We start from the raw sequence: 22703 nt of genomic DNA, 5'->3' as shown, positions 1-22703 counted from the left end.
ATTTTGGTGCCACTCCAATTTACATATATTTCATGTAGATTAATATTAATATGTGTTATGTATGTATGTGCAACGTGATTTTATTTAAGATGTTTGGACACATAGTATCAGCAAAGTTCATGCCTTTTATAAGTTCATAATGGATGTTGTAAACAAAAAATAAATAAAAACACAACATTTTCATGTAAAGTTTACACCACACTAGAGTCAAATACAAAAAATACAGTTTGTATTCCTACAAAAGTTTGAACTGAAAATGTTTGTCAATCGTTATATGGGGTTTGTGTCTGTTGCCAACATTTAAAAGGGGAGTGAGTGGTTCAGTGTGAATGTACATTTGTTGTGCAGTATAGAAATTAAAGTTTGCTATAAAAATAGTTTGTACTTTGTAACTAGAAATAGTTACAGACATACTTACTCGTACTTTTAAGTGAATTTTCTTGCAGTTATTGATGCTTTTAAAAAAAAAGGGCTTGATAACCTCTAATTCGACATTAATTGTGCAAAATATATATTTTTTTCTGATCCAAATACACGTGAATGTGTAATGCATAAGTAAGTGTATAATTTTGTACACATGATTAGCTTTAGAAATTTAAATGAAAAGAAACTAGAAAAAGAAAGTAAAATACTAAAGATATACTCGAGAAAATTTCTATCTTTACAAAAGAATCAAATTTCAAAATATGCATAAAAATGCGACAATATTAAAACCAGACTTGCAAATATGATAAAAATATAAAAGTAAAATTACTTTAGAAATCTATACTAAAGACGGATTCATAAGTATGTCATAACCACAAAAAATCTTTTACTAGATTACTACTGTTTTATTAAACATTCACTTAATATTTAATTACCATCAATAGCAAAATATGCTAAGTATATATCTAAAATGTTTACTTTTTGAAAAACCTTTCCCTTAGATAAAAAAGTGCTCTGAGAGAGTTTTTTTATTGAGCAAGGGTTAAATATTTGTTAATCGTTATACATTTTAGAATAAGCACAGCAAAAATAAAACGAAGTACTTCCAAATGAATAACATTTATCATTACTTCAAAAGTAGCAATAAATGAATTTGTTTACCTTCTATGGAAGTGATGTTTATTGATTACCAAAGTAGTGAAAAAAATACAATTGAAGGTATATTTTATGTACTGAATTTTTTTGAATTTAACCCATTTTATTTTGGAGTTGATTGATAAATGCGTACAATTTATTATATTATTTAAGTAAAATTAGTTGTATTCTATAATACTAAATTTCACTTCCTAATAACTTCCAAAAAATAATATAAAAATTACTTTCAGATGTAATGAATTTTGTGTTAAAATCATCACTTCTTCAGTTCTTTTTAAGTACTTCCATGGAGTTAATTCTACTTCATTCTCGCTTCTTTAGATGTTATTTTTTCTGGGTGATCGGAATAATAATACGGAATAAAATAATGTACTGATTTCAACAATTTTCAATAGGCTCCGTCCTTGGCTTATTTGCCAAATTAATTAAATTTATCAATAAGAACGCTGATTTGTATAGTTTAATGTGGGTGTGGGATCAATATTTTAAGGTGTTATAAATATCTACACAAACGTATAATTTCCTATCATTACTTTTTAATGACTTCTATCTACTACACTGAAAATAATCCATGCTCAACTTTACGAATAAAAATTTCATGTATAATACGAAATATTATTTAATAAAACCCTTTTCTATTTTTACGAAAGTACGAAAACCTTTCGTAATATTTGTGGAGAATAATTGTTTACTAAAATTAGAAAAATTATTTTAAAATAAACAAAAATGTTTGCATAAATTAATATTTCGTAAATTTTACCATATTTATTTAAAATTCACTTTTTTCAATTTATGTAAATTAATTTTTCAAAAATTATTTTGCATTATACTAAAATATTTCGTACAATTTCGTATATATTACGAAAGAATTTCTTGGTGCGAAACAACGAAAGAGTCGTACAATGTACGATATTTTTCGTATATATTAGGCATGGATTTTTTTCAGTGTAGTTTTTTCTTTGTTGTTAAATTTTCTGTAAAAATTAACGCAACAACAAAAAATATATAAAATACATTTAGTTAAAATCATTGTTTTCAATGCTGAAGTTCTTTAATAATAAAACGAGTATACAACAAATATGAATATAAAACCTAAGCAGGAAGCATTTGATGGGTGTGTTTAAGTAATAAATATTGCAACTTGTGCGACAAGATAAATGCTAATTCTTAAAAACGTCTTTCTGGCTTCATTCATTTCGAACTTGTCTTCTAATAAATAAATTCATACTTATAAACATAAGTATGTACATTGTACAACTACATAAATGAATTGCATGGGAACATTTTCCATTCAACATACGCACTTGCAGTTTTATTTATCTTGATTACGGACACAAGTATTCCAAATGTAAAATTTATAGCAATTTTCAATTTAGATTTCAATTTGCTGATGGCAACTTTATTATTACTTCTCATTCTGTGTATATTTTTTTATTTAATACTTGATTTAGAGTCATTGTCAAACTTAAGTAAATCGTATTTGTGAGATTGTGCCATTTAGAATTGTATGATTTATAGCAAGCCTAAATTATTTTCTGTAAAAAGCATAAAAGGAATTTTTCTCGATCCCCTTAAAAATTAGGATTGTTTTGTTTTATGATGACAGTTAATAATTTGGTCCAGCTCATAAAGGGCCCATTAAAAAAACTTTTTATTCAAACTCAAATTTTTTACCTTAATTTCGAAATAATTGAACAGTTTGTTGAGGTCAAGAGGAAATACGGACATATTCTTATAAATTTTCTTAGAGAGTGAAATATTGATCTTCAAGTCATTTTCTGGAGGGGAACTTTGTATTTTGGACTCAAAAGCCCTATTTAAGGATACGCTGGTATAGGGAAAGGTGAAATATTGAACCAATTTTAACAATTTTCACCAAATTATCTAAAAATTGCGATCTGTAGTTTGATAACAAGGTTAACATGGACGGACATACGGATGGACATAGATAATCGACTCAGATATGCAAATTTTTTTATAGCAATTGAGATTTTTATGCCAAGATTTGGCATAATATTTAAAAACATTACATTTGAAAACATCTAATTTTTTTTGAGATATCATTGATGTAAATACAAAACTGGCATTATAAATATAATTAACAAAAATTTAGAGCTAATACACTTTTGGGATCAAAATGGAAATTTGTGCAAAAAACGTTCAACGTACTCAAACACTTACACTCAACAAATGATCAAAACTGACCTAATCTCGTTCCAGTAAATTACGTAATTTATCATCATTGTACATTTTGTTTTTTATATCAATACAACTGGATACAGGTCTTGTTTGTTACTTGTTTTTGCAAATCACCAAATGGAATTTAAGTTATTAGACATCCATCCAATCGTATGTTTATTTAAGTCCATTTGCCGCTAACTTACTGTAAAATTGAATAGGATAGACAATCGGTTTCAGATTTGTCTTTGGATTTGCCATATCTTTGGTGTAGTATGCATTAATGGAAATGATTACTTCTTTACAATTTATTCGGTATATTCGTTAGTGGTGAAATTGTTTTAAATTTTCTTCTGTGAAAGTGAAAGAATCCAATTTAATTTTAAATTGAAGGTATATTTTTTTGTACTGAATTTTTTGGAATTAAACCAATTTTATTTTGGAGTTTATTAATAAATGTGTAATTTTTTATTATTCATGTTGATATTATTTGAGTCAAATTAGTTGTATTCTAATACAACAATTTCACTTCCTAATAACTTAAAAAAAAGAACATAAAAATTAATGGCAAATTCCTCGATTTTAGGATTTGACTCCTCAACTTTATTAGTAGTGGATACTGATGCCGTGGTCTTAGTTTTTTTAGTGTCCTTTTCGAGCCCTTCCAATCGGCACCTTCCCAATTTTGAATATGACAGCTTTAGTGGCGAAGTAAGTCCTATCATTCTTCTTGGCAAGACTAGCCATGGATTTCTGGTCGATACCTATTACAAATAAAGTTCCCTAAGGTTCTTCTTTCCTGTAAAAGACATCCCATTTTTCCACGCCCAGATCAGCATTTTGACCACCAAGAATTTCCAGTATACGTTCATTAGCCAGTTTACTGCCCCATCCTTTTATGTAGACAGTGGACTTTAAGAGCACCGGAAGCTCGCTCTTCTTTGACAGTCCCAGCCTAGCGCCGTCCCAGGGAGGAGGGATACTTTCCACCAAGTTCTTTAGGGTGCTAACACATTGGTGAGATGCCAACCTCATCAACATCACGCCCATGCTAAACTCGCAGCTCTAGCTCTCAATTGGTTGTTTGCCCTTTGAAGCGATTGCATGGTTCACTATCTTATTGTTGACCAGATCTTTTATTTTACACTGTTGGTCTTTTAAAATTTTTCCTGTCGGATTACCGGCATCATAAACTGCATAGCAGAGATCGTCCCGGTGCCTACTTCTGGCAACTTTGGCGTAAGATGGCGGCTCTTTTCCTCCGTCTCCGTTCTTTTGAGATACCCTTACCTTCGAGGTTGATTTCGCTGACGTGTTCGTCTTCGGAATATCTGGCTTGGCGTTGTCACCCTTATTCGCAGGATTCTCAATTGAGGTTTCTTTGAGTGAAGTATGGCTTGGCTTCAACTGTGTATTAGAAGACGGGGAGCTCTTTTTCCTCTTAGGTTTATTATCAGTTGTCATCTCCTCGGAAGACCTGATCCCTTTTGCCTTAGATCTTGTGAAGGAGTCCGATTTCTCCTTTGGAGTGTCGTAGGATTGACTAACTATGATTTCCTGAAGCATCTTTTTCAACTTTCTCCTCTGTGCTCCAGAAAGTCTTTTCTTTGTAATAAGTAGATTAGCTATGCTATCACTTACCTCTTTCACCATTTGCTCTACTTCATCCTTTTTGGGATTTGCTATTATGGTATTATTATCATCTGAGGATTCAGAGTCAGTATTTAAAGGCTGAGGTAGCTTAGAGCTCTCTCCGAATACATCCTTCTCTTTCACCCCTATATTTGCAGTACACTTGACGCATTGTCCGCCTCGGAGGCCAAGGTACCCACCTCCGTAGTAGTATTTTGCTCACGAAAATTCGAGGGAAAACCCCCCGAGTTTTCCAGTTTTTCATAGTAGGAAAGTATAGTCGACCATATAATACCCTACACCATGAGTATTTTATTTAAAAAATTATTTATTCTTCATAAAGAAACTTTTATGTTGAATCTTACCTTAATTTCAAAGAATTTAAGCAATTTATTGAAAAAAAGTTTTTAAATGAGGCTTCTTTCTTTATATAGGAGTATAGATCAAACATGGACCAATCCTCATTATTTTTGGTAAACGGACATATTTTTAAATAACAGTCAGTTAAAATATAAAAACCCCAATTCGGGATGTACGGTTGTATGGCGACTAGGTGAAATAATGAACCGATTTCAACCATTTTCAATAGGCTTCGTCCCTGTGTCAAAAAACACGTAGGTTGGGTATATTAATACCTAATGGTATACACCAATTGAATCGATCGATGTAGAATGACAATATTTTTGAAGCACATTAAAGTTGTTGTTTTTATAAATACTGGTTTATTTCAGTTAAAAAACGAATAATTGTTATTTTTAGTAGCCCGAGGTAATCTTTGTAACCGGCAGCTATTTCTCTGAAAACAACTACTAAGGTTTATCAAATGGTTCATATTATTTAAAATGCTATACAAAAAAGTCGACGGCAATTTTAAGGCAAAATTATTTGAAGAATTGAGAGAATAAAATTCATCATTATCTGCAGTACTAGCAGAGATTTTAAACTTTGAGCATTTTGCGCATGTCTTACATAGATCGACGATCATAATGAAAAAAAAACTACTTTTTACATAATTTTACTCACATGTTAACAAATTACAACATCGTTGTACTCAGCTATCAGGCGAACAGAAAAATGCATCAGTCGTCGATTATGTGCTTTAAAAAAATGCATTGCAATTATAGTTAGTTGCTTTCGTTTTAAATTGTGTTTCACTTCATTTTTATACAAAAACAAAGTACAAGCGTATTATATGACGACATTATAGGGGTCTGTTCTTGATTTTATTTTTGCAATGCTTTCGCTAATTTGTGCCTCCCTCATACAGTTGTTCAAACAAATACAAAATGCACTTACAGAGGAGACTGTTATTAAAAGTAAAAGGTAACAATTAAAAAAATATTTAATTTAAATATAGTCTTTACTGTACATAATTAAAAATGGAAGTAGTCCAAAAAAGTTTAATACTGGATCAGAAAATTTCGTTCATTATAAACTACTAGATAAGTAAGATCTGCTTTGCGCGATCTTTAATCCTCCTTTTTAACACTCAAAATCAATGAAATACCTATAATAATATTACATATGTATCTACATAGGTAAATATGTATTTTGAAAGGTAAAAATCCTTTAACAAATTTGTCAAATAAATACTTATGTATATAATTTTTTTTAAACTCAAATTGTTCATTCAACTGTCTTATCACATCAGCTAATGAAACTGTAAAGTTAATTACCACGGTCATAAAAACATTTCCGTAAATTAAAAGATATTTTATTTTTATTTATTTTTTTTTTCTTATTTTAACATACAGTTTACAAATATGTACTTATTTTTTATTATACGTGCCAGTATCTATCTATCTATTCAAGCAAAAATTAAATGTTCTCACTGAACATCTTTGACTTCTTTAGATATAGAGTACACTCAAATAAAAAAGCCTGGAGCTTTAAAAATAACATTAACAACAAGTAAGTTTCTATACTCGGCTGAAGTTGCTTTCGTTATATACCCTTCACCATGCTGTGTTAAAAAATAATAAAAAAAATTCCAGTTGTAAAACGAAAAAGAAGCAGAAAGAAAGCGTGTGCATAGAAACTAAAAAGTACCATCAATGCTTTCCTACAGATTTTCAGAAACATAGGGCTCTTAACGTTTAATTGTAGTTTTCTTGGTTCAATGTTATAAAAAATCAAAAAAATGCTCTTTGAAGAAGTAAAAAATAGAAAAAGTCCGCTTATATACCTATGCTCTCATTTTCCGGTCTCTACATGTCTAATTTTATGTTGCTCTTTGAAGAACAAAAAAATACTAAAGAGTCCCATGTTACGTGTACTCCTGGTTAATTTCAAGCCAATAACATCACATAGTTTCATCCTTATCGTTTTATATAAATTCTAGAATACCGTTTGTAAAAATTTTTAACCTGGGGTAAATATTTGTATCAAAGGGATAAAATTTTTCTTTTTGAATTTTTCTTATTTTTTCAAATGCCTTCAAAATGTGTGTATATATAAAACAAAAGAAATCTTTGAAAAACATTTTGTTTTAAAAACGTTTGATGAATGTTTATGAATATGATCCTAAATATTTTAAAATTTTAAAAATATTGCAGAGCGATTTTAAACCTTTAAAAAGAATTAAAACTATTTTTTTGAGTGTACAAATCCAATCCATTGGACGGACAATGTTAATTGTCAATAACGGTATCAGTCGGTTATTGTTAATAGTTCATTAGAAATTCAAACTGATAAAAAAATGTTTTAATGTCGGTTGGTAAAATGTACTGACTCATGTACAAGTATATTTGAACATGTGCTGCTACTCGTACCAGTTCCAATGCTCATAAACATTTTCTATTATAAACTCATCAAATCAACGTCGATGATGATGGTGATGATAATAATGATGTTGAATTTGTTGTTATTGTGTACTTGTTGTTGTTCTTTTTATTACTGGTGATGATGATGATGATGATGTTCTTGAAAGTACCAGTTATTTTAAATTACTGTATCAGAATGGAAAATGATGAACTAAATGTGGCTGGAGAGGAAAAAGTACAATAATGAAATGAAGCAGAAGCAAAATTTGACTTAGAAGTAGGAAAACTTCATCAATTGACAGCTTACATTAATTTTATGCATCAGAATTATATCAGTTGTCGTTTACTGCCTCTTTTGGCGAGACAAGCATTAAACTATTTAAGCGTATTATTCCAATCCAGCTCCACTCTGCTACAGCTGACTAAAGCAATTGGCAATTATCACATGTTCTTAATGAATCCATAAAAACAACATGTTGAATTACGTGCACATGTATGTATGTATGTATGTATGTATGTATGTATGTATGTAAGTATGTATGTATGTGTGTATGTATGTATGTATGTATGTATGTATGTATGTATGTATGTATGTATGTATGTATGTATGTATGTATGTATGTATGTATGTATGTGTCTATGCCCAGCAGTTCGACAAAGAGTCAATGCATCCGAAAAACCACTAACGTCTAACTACCTGGCATTAATAATTTCATCACGGATGTAGTTGTTGTAAACAAGAGTGAATACAATCGTCACTTTAGTGTCCTCTTTGTAAGCGAGAGATTGAACACTTCAAAAAAATCTTAAGCTTTTTGTATGTATCTTCGTAATATATGGGGTGACAATTAATTGACTTCTTGGACTATTACAAGTTCTTGTTAAAATAGTTAGTCACCTGGACAGTCGGTGATTAGGGACTATCCGACCGAACTGCTGGGTATATGATCATCCGTCGATTTCATTACCATCATCTTTGTAAGTTAGCAAATTGTGTGTGTTTGTCTACGAGAAGAAGAGTATGAATAAATTTATTTTTGTTCAGACATTGAGAAAAAATATGCAGGCTTCCGTTTAACGGTGCTTCAGTATTAATAAGTTTTCTTGAAATCGCAATCAGAGAACCAGCAAAGATCAGTGTAGTAACTGTTATTTATATGATCATAATGCTGCTGCTAATGTTGCAGCAACATGGTGTGTTTTCATTATTCATGCAACTCGTATGGACGGTCACTTTAATGTGCTGTTAATTACAAAAATTCCAACATCCAGTTGTGTGGACTCAATGAAAATCTTGAAGAATTAATTAGTTTTTTCTTTAGTTCGTTACACTAAGCGTGTTTCAGAGATCTCAAAGAGTTCTTTCATCCAAATTTGTTTATAAAATTTAAGTTTTTCTATGCACAACTTTATTCGTTTGCAATGAAGTCTTAATTTAAATTATTTATTTTTAAGAAAAAAAAGAACTTTCTTTATTGAAATACTCAACAAAAAAGATTAGATTATTTGAATGATCTGATTTCAAATTACAAATCACTGGAAAGTTGTTGTAATATTTGAAGAAACATGAGAAAAATAAAGCAAAATCAAATGACATAATATGACGATGAGTGCTTTTTATGGATCTGGTATAAATAATTAATACCAATAATTACGCAACACCGCAAAGTACTAATTTCTTTATTTCGGATACTCAAATTAGACTTGTTCAGTGTCGTACAGCCAATAAAGTTTATATTATCACATTTCTATGTTACCTGTTTCAAAAAATTGTACAAATTTAAAAACTATGGAATTTACAAAACGTATGTACGAATCAAAGAATTAATTTTAATTTAAATACTTATGTACGGTAAAGCATTATATGGGTGTTATTAGGGTTGTCATTCCAATAAAAATTATTTTTTTGTTTTTCTTCAAACGAATAAAAAAATTGAAATTTAGAATAAAAAATAATTCGAACAATTTTTGTCGAATAATCGAATATTCGAATAAAATTTTTAAGTTACTTTTTACCCATAATTTATTATAATATTAAACAGAGAAATACACGAATACTAACTCAAAAAATATGTTATAATTGAAACAAATCTTTTACTACTTTCTGCAATTAACAAAAGTTTGTATTTTGCAATGTTAAAAGCAGAATGCTTCCTGTATGGATTTATTGAATGCTAGCATCTTGTTTATGTAGAATACAATACACCCCACCCATATTTTTTGGTGGTGGTATAAAACATGTTAAGTACCTGATGAAATGCACACATATATCTCTACTAAAGTTAAACATCGTATACACATATCAAAATAAAAGCCTATGAAATCTACTGAAAAATTTAAATTGGACTAGGTTACTGACGTATAAGTGTATTAATGTACGCAAACCTGTTTTTACCCGTATCTTGAGATTTTGGAGGTGTTTGCCAAGATTTATTTATATTTTATTATATTATTCGAATAAAAAGATTTATTCTTGAATAATCGAATAATTTTTAAAATTTAGTCGACTACTTGAATAAAAAGTTTTTATTCGAATAATTTTAAACACGAAAAATTGACAACCCTAGGTGTTATGACCGACCATTAATGAAATCTCAAATTTTATTTATCGTCAAAAGTGTTCTGTGAAGTTTCATTAAAAATTATGAGACTTAGAACATGATTAGATTGACTAAAAACAACAAAAACACTATACCATGTCCTTCATAATGACATCGGTTAAAAAGTAAACAAACTGTGTTCTATAATCTCTAGAGCCACAAAATTACAACTTATTACAAATTATAACAGTAAGATTCCCCAAATTGTGCCTAGTTAACTTCGACATTTTTGACAAAAAAAAAAAACAGACTAACATAAGTAGGCGTGGCATCTTCGATATTAATCAAGTGCTAAAACTCGTATATCTTGGAAATTATAAAAGATCTCCAAATTTTGTGTGAGCATATTTAAGATATATGTATAATTTTTTTTTTTTATTTTTTATTTGTTTTTTAAAGTAACATTATTATTAATATAAATATTTAAAACTCCGGCAGAAGGCTCGGTTCCATAGAAAAATTACAGTTTCACTTAACATTAAATTTAAACTAAAAACGAAGAAATTAACTTTTCTAATAGATCAATTTTGAGGTTTTATGGTAATAATTGAAGCCCAAAATAAAAATGGGCTAAAAATAACAATTACAAAAGTTACATCTTTTTAGCCGACTTCTCGTAAAATGATCCACTGTGCAGAGGTATAATAAAGATAAGTTTCCCTCTTTTCAGACCAGACCAGTTTAGTTCATTCAATTCATTTAAATCAGTCATAACCTGATAATTAATTGTTATGATTTGTTGCAGTTGTTTTTCAACAAAGTACACAAATAAATTCTTTTTTAATTTAATTTAATATTGCTTTTGTAGGATGCCTATGCTGAACCTGGCCAAGATAGTCGTAATATAGCTGGTATGGAGATTGTTGTTATTGTACAAGATGTTCAAGATCAGCCGCCAGTATTTACATCAGCACCTCCTGTAACTAAACTACCACCTGGTATACTTCCTGGTGACAAGGTAAGCTAAGATTAAAATCATTCATTCACTTTTTATCTATTTGTTACATATGCATACATATACATACGTATGTATGCATTTTTTCATTTAATTTATTCTTTATTGAATCTATCTTATATAGGATTATTAAAATCTTAACCTAAACCAAAACTAACATTGTTACTGCCACTGCAATTTCAACAATAGTTCTCGATAATTTAATTATGGCCCTCAAATAACTGCAACTTCTTGGCAAGGGGATTTGGGTGATACATTAGTTTTGACAGTTAGTTTAAACCAGAGAGTTTGATCTCATCGCGTATAATGTGTACGATTTCAATTAAACACAATATGACTAATATATTCAACTTTAACACCCTCTAAGTCCGGATAGAACTGAAAATTCATATCTGACCTACGTCACTAAAAACGAGTCAGATTTTGCAAATATTTGGACATGTTGAAAAATAGAGATCTTTCAATCTTTACAATGTTTATATAATTTACATACGTACATATATATAGAATTTCGTCGAAACTTTAAGTCATTTTCTGACGGGGCTAGGGTCAAATAAGGCTCTAAAATTATGAATATCAGCATAGTTTAGACTTATATAAAACATAGTCTTGATGATTTTTGTAGATATACTAGAATATTTCACAAATGTTGGTTATAATAATGTCGAAGCTAATTTAAACTAAAATTAAAATTAAAAAAATAATACAAATTAAAACAAAAATATAAGAAATATTTGTTGGCTAGTGTGTACATGTCCATGGATATAACGAGAATTCCATAGAAATATGTTTAAGTGCAATTATTTTTCATTATCGAATTGCATGAATGAATGAAGGGAAAAAACGTTGGATGGATGTACGGAAAGCTGCCATAACCACAAATTCTTTTTCAAAAATAAACAAGATTCAATACAAATATTTAGACTAAAAAATTAAAAACAAAAACCACAATACAAAGGAATTGTGGTGTTATACACTTTAGATAATAAATATAAGGAAACATAAGAATTCGTGGGACACCCACCTTTACTTTTGACATTGAAAGCAAAACCTTGGTAATGAACCTCTTAGAGTGTTTACAAAACGGGTAACCGAAAAAGTGTTTTTAATAAATTTCTGATTATAATGAAAGCCTGATTTTCGATTTACCGATTTATCAAGTTTTTATTCTCTTTCGATTTACGAGTCAATATCGTGTAATGCAACCATATTTTTAACGTTGATAAGTTTCTAAAACTAATTCCAATGTAATGTTAAAAAAACAAGCATGAATGTATAGTCGGACATTGCCGACTATATGATACCCTAAACCAGTCAGTAGGGTGGATAATTTTTAAAAAATAAATATTTAATTTGTTCTTTAACCGTATTGTGGAATATTTTTACGTATTATTGACAAAAAAGAGATTTTCTAAATTTTGGTAGAGGAATTTTCGTCTGCTTCAAAGTTATTTATGTAGATTTTAATCGTTTTATTAGAAATTATAAGTGAAATTTGAAAGGGAGTTTGTATGGGGGATAGGGTAAAATGAGGCCCGATCACTATTAAAATTAGTAGTGTCATTTATTGTTCTATAATAAGTTTTGCAGATTTTTGTTGACATAATAGAACATTTAACGTAATTAGGAGCCTAAAGGCCCGATTCGAGGAGCACGATTGTATGGGGGATAGGCGAAATAATGGACCGATTTAAACCATTTTCAATAGTGTTCCTCCTTGAACCAAGAAAAGAGTATGTGCCAAAGTTCATCAAATTATCTTGAAAATAGAAACCTGTAGCATGCGCACAGACAGACACTATAGTGGTGTAGGGTATAAATACAAAAAGTTTTTCGCATTATTTGTTGAGTTTATTAACAGAAATAAACTTTTAGTTATTTTTAACAGTGTAATTTTACTCACACACAAACAAACATATGTATATATTTATTGCTGTACTAAAGGCTATTAAATAAAAGTTCAAAAGATCTCATAAAAATAAAAATGAGAATAGGACGACGTCGACAAGAGGTAAGATAAGATTTGGTTTTAATGCCAATAACTATCAAAGATTTTTGGTCTGAGTTTAGTTTAACGTTCTTTTTTGTTTTGTTGTAGCATTATAAACGAAATAGCATGTTGTTAAAAGTGCACAGTGGGATACGATCGAAACATTTTGTAAATAAGTCCAGTATCTCATAAATGCAAAATTTTAACGCTTAAGATTATGGACCCAAATTTATAAATTTTTACTGTTTTAAAATATCTATAACTAAAATATAAATAAATAATTAAGCGGTCTGCGTGTACTTTATTTTTTCATATCTATTACATATTACATATGTACTTACAATGTATATTTTCGAAAAAATTTTAACTAACCAAACTGTGCAGTGCCTGATTTTGATGATGCTTCTATTATTGTAGTTGTAGCTACATTAGTTCTCCACAAAAGCCACTTATGGTTAGACGAAGCAAAGTTAAGACCAAAATAAGCAAATATGGATCTATTCATGTATGTACTAGTCTCATCTACAGACGTGCAGACATGCATATGTATGTATGTATGTATGTATGTATGTATGTATGTATGTATGTATGTATGTATGTATGTATGTATGTATGTTTGTATGTATGTATGTATGTATGTATGTATGTATGTATGTATGTATGTATGTATGTTTGTATGTTTGTATGTTTGTATGTATGTATGTATGTATGTATGTATGTATGTATGTATGTATGTATGTATGTATGTAAATACGTTTATACATACATACATTAATAATGTACCTACAAGTATTTTAAGCGCTTCAAAGAAATTTTTAGCCAAGTCCTCATTTATTCGCTTAGTTGTAATATTTTTTACGATCATCAAAAACTTAAAATATTTTTTCCTGAGTTTGATTGTTCTTTATTCTCTCACTTCATAGTTTTTGTTTCTTTTATTTGCTGTTGGCTTACTTTTTCCAGTATTCTTACCCACAGATACAGCTGATGTACTTAAGGCACAAATACCCAAACGCTCTAATACGAATCGAACAGAATTTAAGCTGTTTTTTATATCTTGACGGTATTGCTTTGTGTCGCTCTAATGTTTAAAGTCTAAATAGTATAACTTTAGTTCAATTGTTCACGAATACATGTAATTTGCATGTATTGTACAGTGTTGAATATGTGTGATTTCCATATCCAATAACAATTTCTGGATGGAAACATTATGAATGGCATAAAAAAGTTCATGTTGCTAAATTAATGCCCAGATATGTAGATGTGTATAAAGTTCAAAACATAATTTACGATAGAATATAACGTTCAGAAAGAAACTCGTTGCCCTGAATGTGAATAAAGAAATAACATTTTAAACTAAAAGAACATAAATCTTTAATTTGAATTTATTTTAACATTTCGTTACAGATACTTCAAGTACATGCTGAAGATGGCGACAAGGGTAGTCCACGTGAAGTACGTTACGGTCTTGTTTCGGAGGGAAATCCATTTACATCATTTTTTGACATCAATGATACAAGTGGTATGTTAATAAAAAACTACTCACACACATAAACAATAACAAATAAACTGTGAGATGCATACTAATGATTCTAGCTCGTTCTTGGATTTATACGGTCTTTAACCTCATTAATTGTGAAGAATAAAAATAAAATGTAATCAAAAATAAGAATAGAAAAACGCTTTCTTATGTCTGAATACATATATACTAGTTTAACTACTGTCTAATATGTATTATCTACTTTAAAATAATGAAAAGTAAAAATACGGAGATGATCTAAATTCTTAACTTGTCCTGATTTAATTTGTTTGAGGGTATGTTCTTTTTTCAATTTAAATTTTATAATTTTTTTCTGAGTTTTGTTTTTGCTACCTGTTTAAACTAAAGTAAGATTGAAATTTATTTCAATTTAACTAGTAATTTGTTGGAATTTAATTATGTTTCATACGTAGTGAAATTGATAATTCAATTGAAACTAAGTAACAAAAATAAATGTATTAAATGTTCATTCATTTATGAAGTGAATAGTCTATAGTGTCTAAAAACAATTGTTTAATAGAAATGTAATAAATGATTTTATTTTATCCCACAAACTATTCTTATTTGAAAAGTCTTTCATTATCCCTCCTTTCCGAAATAAGGCATTGAAATTCATAAATTTCTTAAATCTAGACATTCATATGTATCTGCTCATCAACGGTATGTTAGTAGTTAGAATTCCATTCTGTCCGACTGATGATCATGGTTTAATGCCCTCAACAGACCCGAAAGAAGCCCAGATGTATTTCTTGAGGTTTAATGTAAGTAATACATAAACATCCTGCTTCCAATATATCTACTCTACTTCACCCAAACCGGACAACAGTGTGAATTGTCAACTTTATTCGGAGTCAAGACAAATCATAGATTTTTTCAATAGGTTAAAGGTCAACTCTGTAAAAATAAATGACAAAATTTTTACACATATCCTTCACCACCATAGGGCATATCAATCAGCTCAGATTTACTTTTTGAGTCGATTAATGATCGAGGCCTAAGTCATTCATTTAAGGAAAAATACATTAATGTTATTACACGGCCAATAAATGCGTACATATGTATATCATACGACACTCGTATAAATCTATACATACATATATAGTTCACTTCCTCTTTATTTGACATCTATTATCGCTTTATAAGAAAAGTGTCATTATTTAATCCCAAATACATACCTTCTTTAAATTAATTTGAATGTCCGTCAGTCCCTTATCAATTAATCCACGCATTCACTGGCACACACATGGCTTTACAAAACTTGAACTTCAAGTATTTGAAGTCGAAATGAAAGAGAAAAATCTAGACGAGATTTAACAACTTGTTTTGCATCTTGATATGATTGACACTCAAATTGAGGCAATTACTCAACACTAGAAAATTAAGGAAGCTTAAAATGAAAACAGAAAAAAAATAAATAACTTTTCGTTTAAGAATACATGCAACAAAAAATATATCTTTATACTAGGCAATATGTGTGTGTAGACATAAATTATCCGGTTTAGAAAAAAATAAGGCTAAACTAACAAAAGAAAAAAAGAAGTTCAAAATTTACTTTAAACTTCAAAGATTTAAACAAAAAATGGAACAGAAACAAAGAAGGTTTGGAATTTCATACTGCTTAATATGTTTCCCACGATCACAATATAAGCATAGATACCCACTTATACATATACACACAGATACTAGTACTTACCTATACACACAAATTTTCCTACATAGATGTGTACTTTATCGCACCATCTGTTGTCATTCAACTGAAGAAAAATAAGAATTTATTTACAATATTAACAGTTTAGCACGAAACTATTTGTAGCTTTAAGCAAAAACTAAACTTATAGTTTAATAAACAAACATACTGATATACGTACATTTAGATACGATACTTAATAAATACATGTTTGGATATGTGTAACCAATTATAACACAATTCTTTTTTGCTTTTGATCGAAGCAACAAGCCAACAACCTTGGCTGGAATTTTTCCCAAAAACAAAACATATCACACACCCTGTATTAATTTATGTCTTCGGTCATTCTTTAGCTGTCTGTCTTTATTTTACAAATAATTTGCACCATTCTTATACATTTATACATATTTATATATAATTTATAATTCAAGTGATGAACGTTTTTAAATTATTTTGATTGGATTGTGTTTGTTTTGAACTGAATTTTAAAATATTTCTTATAAATATCATAACACTTTAAATAACAATTCGATAACGGTATACTATAATAATATTTGTAATTTTCCAACTATATATACCCATCTTATAGTAAACCTCTATGTATTGATTTGCTATAAGATCGTTTTTTGATTTGATTAAGCAATGTCCGTCTTGACAGGTTTCAAGATAATTTGATAAGATTTTGCTCATACACTTTTTAAGGACGAAGCCTATTGAATGTGCAAAATCGGTCTATTTTTTCACATAACCCCCATACAGCAGATCCGTTATTGGGCTTTTAAGTTTATAATTATATTAAATATACCTGTATCTTGATTAAAAGCCGCACAATTAGGTTTTATAGAGATCTAGTAACATTTGAAATGACTTCAGGTCCAAAATTTACTTATGAACACTAATAACGCGATGAAATTCACTTCAAATAAATATTATACATTTATTTATTATTTGCTTTTTTTTTTAATAAGTTTAAAATAAAAAAAAAATATTTTTACCAATAACAAATATCATTAATATGCATGATATTCCTTAAAACATTAAATAATAATCAGTGTTGATAACTTTTAATCCCTTAGATTTAAGGTAATTTCATTCACATCTATGAAATATTTGACAAAATTACGCCAAACAAGTAAGAGTGTTATATTCGGCTATGCCGAATCTTTTATACCCACCATCAAATCACTGTTATATAAATGAACTTTGATATTTTGAATATTTTATTATTATATATCGATATTAATGAGAACATCAGGGTAATATTTGAAAGAGGTCCATTAATGGGGGTTTTACTATTGCCAGTGCTAATTTTTATAGCGAGTAGGGGTATTTATATATATATGGACCAATTCTCATTAAAGTCTGTAGGAAGATTTCAGTTCCTTATTTGTTTAAAATTTCATCGATCTACTTGTGTTTTGAAGCCACTAAGGAGCATTAAAGTCATAAAATATGGTAGTGAGATTTTAAATCAAAATTGTTTTATGTAGAGTTGCATTGCGGTATTCGTATTTTTCACGTCACGTCTGGGGCGGAATTTATATGGGGGACTGATCCTCATAAAAATTGATAGAGTGATTTCGGTTCCTATAAAAGAGATAGAGATATTAGCTTACACGAAACTAGTTTATGTTGAATTTCATAAATCTACTGAGCCAGTACTGAGCTTTAAAGTCATTTTTTAAAGGGGCCTTATATGAGGGTAGCGTCAATTATAGACCGATCTCGGTAAAATTTTTTTCCTACAGGTCAGCTTTATTTCGAATTTCATCGCTTTACATTATATGGGGACATTATATGGGGACATTATAGGTCAATTAAGGCTCGATCCACATAAAATTAGGTTAAGAGTTTTTGACTGGCAAGAAACTTAATTAAGTCGAAAGAAACTTAGTTAAGGGTCTTAAAGTATTTTCTGATAGGGACCTTATGTTAGGGTGATGGTCAATTAAGGCCTGTTCCACATAAAATTTGGTAAAGAGATTTTGGCTTGTGAAAAAACTTCTGTGAAATTTCATCGCTATACTCGTATTTTTAAGGCAGTAATGAGCGTTAAAGTAGTTTTATGGAGGGGACCTTATATGGGGGGTAGGGTCAATTATAGACCGATCCACATAAAATGTGATGGAAAGGATTTGGTTCCTAAGATACATACTTATGTCAAATTTCTTCGCTGTATTAGTATTTTTACGCCCATAATTAACATTAAAGTCGTTTTCTGAAGGGGGCCTTATATGGGGGGAAGGGTCAATTGTGAACCGATCCACATAAAATTTGGAAAATTTTGACTTGTATAAATCTTACTTCTGTGTAATTTCATTGCTATAGTCCGACTTTTAAGCCAGTAATGAAAACTTTATGGGGGGACTCCTTATGGGGGGGTAGGGTCAACTATGGACCGATCCACATAAAATTTGGTAGAGAGATATTGCCTAGTATAAAACTTATTTCTGTGAAATTTGGTAAAGAGATTTTGGCTAGTATAAGCTTACTTCTGTTAAATTTCATCGCTTTAGTCGTATTTTTAAGCAAGTAATGAGCGTTATAGTAATTTTATGGAGGGTCTTTATATGAGGGGTAGGGTCAATTATGGACCGATCCACATACAATTTCATAAAGATTTTTGGCTGGTAAGATACTTCCTTATATCAAATTTCGCTATATGCGTTTGTTTAAGCCAGTAATGAGTGTTAAAGTCATTTTCTGAAGGGGACGTTATATGGGGGGTAGGGTCAATTATGGACCGATATACATAAAATTTGGTTGAGAGATATTGGCTTGTATAAAACTTATGTGTGTCGAATTTCATCGCTATATTCCCATTTTTAAGCCAGTAATCAGCTATTTAGTGATTTTCTAAAGGGGACCTTATATGGGGGGTAGGGCCAATTATGGTCCTATGTCCGCCATAATTCAGAAATATTTTTCAGACGTCAAATTTGTGAATTTGAAGCTATTTATACAGTATTCCGGGGGTACAGTTGTATGGGGGCTATGTGAAATCGTTGACCGATTTTGCCCATTTTCAATACCAAACATTTCTGATCAATAAAATATATTTTGGGAAAATTTCATCTCAATATCTCTTATTTTGTGGACGCTATCGTGCCAACAACAGACAGACGGACAGACGGACAGACGGACGGACATGGCTAGATCGTCTTAGAATCTTACGAGGTCCCAGAATATATATACTTTATGGGGTCTTAGGGCAATATTTCGATGTGTTACACACGGAATGACAAAATCAATATACCCCCCATCTTTTTTGATGGTGGGTATAAAAATGTACATTTTGCTTTTTTTTAATATAGATTTATACACCTAAGCATATTTTTGAAAATCTTACAAAAAAATCATACAAGACCAAAAAAAACATTTAAAAATATAGTGATCACGTCTTTTTCGTCAAAAAATTTGATAGGTTTCAACGTACCTTAAAAGTTAGGGACACAATGCACTTCGATCTTAACGTGGATATTTTGTACGCCCTGTTGGTTCACCATCTACTCCAAGTTTATTGGAATAATCGGTGAGTAGTTAAAGATATTCTCTGGGTCTGTGTAAGACAAAATCTTCGCTTTTCGAGTCCCCAATGGTATATTTTTAGAGGTTTCCTATTGTAGTGCTCAGAATCTATATTAGATTCATCAAGAGTGCATTGATGGTAAAATTGATTGATAAAATGATCAGTAATCCCTTTTGGTAGACGTCAAGGAAAAATTTATTATTATTACTTGTAAATTAAATCAAAACAATATAGATTATTTATATGTGCGTAAGTGGTATCTCTTTTAATTTATATCTGCCTTATTCATAAGCATTTATCAATGTTTTTTTAAGAACAAATTTTGTAACATTTTCGAGCCAAATTCTAGAACGGCCGTACCGTTATGAATATTTTAAGAAATGGTTCTAAAGGCAACCATGTAGTGAAAACTATTTATAAAAAACCGACTTTTGAAGAAACCGGTTTGTCGGTTAACCAAAAATTGGCCATTTCTAGAAAACCGGTTAGTCGGTTAACCGAGAACAAAAAAACCGGTTAACCGAAATGTACGGAAATCAATTAAATATACTTATAGTTAGTTGGACAAGAATATTTTGCAAAGTATTATGAATTGCTGAATAAGATATTTACACTTTTTAGTTTAGCTCTGTACAGTAATATATCATAAAAAAGCAATCTTATACAGATCTAAAGCAGCAATTGATTAATTAGGTACATGGAAGTAGTCAGAGGAGAGATAAATTGACCTTGCAATACATATATGATAGTATTTATATATTATTATGTACTAAATATGAGAAAAATAATAACTATATTTGTAAAAAAATATTTTTTGCAATCTTTCCGAAATTGGTCTCAAAACTTCAGTTCAGCGGAAAAAAATAATTATAATTTTTGTTACAGTATTTCTGGTCCTTAAAATTACTTAGTGTATTAGTGTTTAACCGGGTAACCGGTTTATAAACACTAATGAAAACAGAGACCCAGAGACAAAAGTATACTTTTCTGAATCTGTATTTATCTATCACGCAAGGTGTTCAATATATTATTTCATTAAGTGTGAAAAATTGTATATTTTAATATTTTAATATTTGACAGCTCGAAATCTGTCTGAAGTTAATGTTCATTACTATTAGTAATCTTTGTTAAAGATGTTTTCTTATTTACCACTTCAAAATTAGTTTTAACATAGTAAAATACTTTTTTTGAAGTTCCGCATCAAATGAAAATGAAACATTCGGTATTATTTTTGTTTTCTTAAAACATTATGGAAAATACTGGTAAAAAATATCTTGTCAAAATTGCATATCTAGATTTTCAAACTCCGAAGATCCCAAAACATCATTGCAACTATTAAAAGTGAATAGTAAGTCAAATACTAAAAAATATATATGAAATATACATACATAATTATGTATCCATGATTTAAAATGACCCTTAAATGAGATCCTTTCTAAGTGTACTTTTCTGCATATATATTTTATTTAATGAATTTCATATCATGTCGAGTTAAACTTAAATCTTTTTTATTTTTGCTTTTTATATTTGCTATGCATTATTTAAGTATCTCACGAAATTTTGTGAAACTTGAAGCTGCAAATTCTTTAACAATTGAAATATACATTCTTACAACCAACCACAACAACAACTAACTAACTAACTAAACTAACAAAATCAAAATTCAAACTGATATTGTTTGGCATTCAAAATACATAAGTAAAGGCCAAGTTTAAGGTATCGTTCGTCTGCAACGCCAATAACAAAAGCATCAGCTTTAACAACGATACCACTCTACTCGTGAAGATGCTTTTTTAACATCAACAATGATTATTACAAAAATTGTAAAAAAATATCACAAAAAAGTATTCAAAAACAAACGAAAGAACAGGCAAAATTTTAAGAACATAATGATAATGTTGATGAAGAAGAGTCAAAAAAGATACAAGAAGGAAACATACAACATTATACAGAAAATATTTAGTTAGTTTTACCACTACAACTATAACCACACACTAACACAGATTGGTATGAAAATAAAATGTTTAGAAAAAACTCAACATTTTAAGAATAAGTATTAAATAACAAGTAGAATTAATATTAAGTTGTGGAAGTAAGTAAATACATATGTATACCCATACGTGGTAACAGCATCTAGCCTCAATGGATATAGTAAATATACTCCCGCTCATATGTAAAAATGCACTACATATGTATATATTTTATTTATATGTGCAGTAGAGTGGCCCGAGTAACGGCATTTTTAAAAATCAGATATATGATAATTCAATTTAATATTATTTTCAAAACTATCCGCAGAAGAACTACAATAGGTTGATTTGATCCACCAAAATTTTATACAATGAACATTTTTGTGATGATAACCTATGATAGTAGTACAATTATAGATATAATGCAGTAAAAATTAAACACGGAGGGTGTAAAATTTTGGTTTTGGTATCTTTTTCACGTTATGGGATCGAAAAAGTTTAAAAAATGTCGCTCAAAATCAGTGCTTTCCGCCTCAGATATGCAGAGGAAGAAGTCGGAATTTTGAAAAATTCATTACACCATAGTAATCACTGATACAAAAAACTTCTGATATCACAAAAACGGGAATTATTATATAATGTTTCCCGTTTTTGTTAATGTTCTTTAAAAAATGTTTCTTAGCTTACAAAATTATTTAAACAAAAAATATTTAATAAACTAACTGAACAATATTTTCTTATGCTCATAAACATATAAATACTTCTAACATAAATGTTACA

The 22703-nt window shown here is 29.5% G+C and overlaps 1 protein-coding gene across 1 annotated transcript in view; it reads left to right on the top strand.

Moving 5' to 3' along the window:
- The window catches only part of LOC111678641 (cadherin-86C), a 105549-nt gene that overhangs the window by 69758 nt on the left and 13088 nt on the right, over positions 1-22703 (top strand). The window contains exons 5-6 of the mRNA XM_046950690.1: positions 11061-11210; positions 14605-14747. Of these exons, the coding sequence (XP_046806646.1) occupies positions 11061-11210; positions 14605-14747 (293 nt within the window). The remainder of the gene's footprint in view (positions 1-11060; positions 11211-14604; positions 14748-22703) is intronic.

The sequence above is a fragment of the Lucilia cuprina genome, chromosome 4 (genome assembly GCF_022045245.1).
Source record: "Lucilia cuprina isolate Lc7/37 chromosome 4, ASM2204524v1, whole genome shotgun sequence".
Classification (NCBI taxonomy): Eukaryota; Metazoa; Arthropoda; class Insecta; order Diptera; family Calliphoridae; genus Lucilia; species Lucilia cuprina.
The sequence above is the reverse complement of the archived record's forward strand: the minus strand, read 5'-3'. Positions and strand labels throughout refer to the sequence as shown.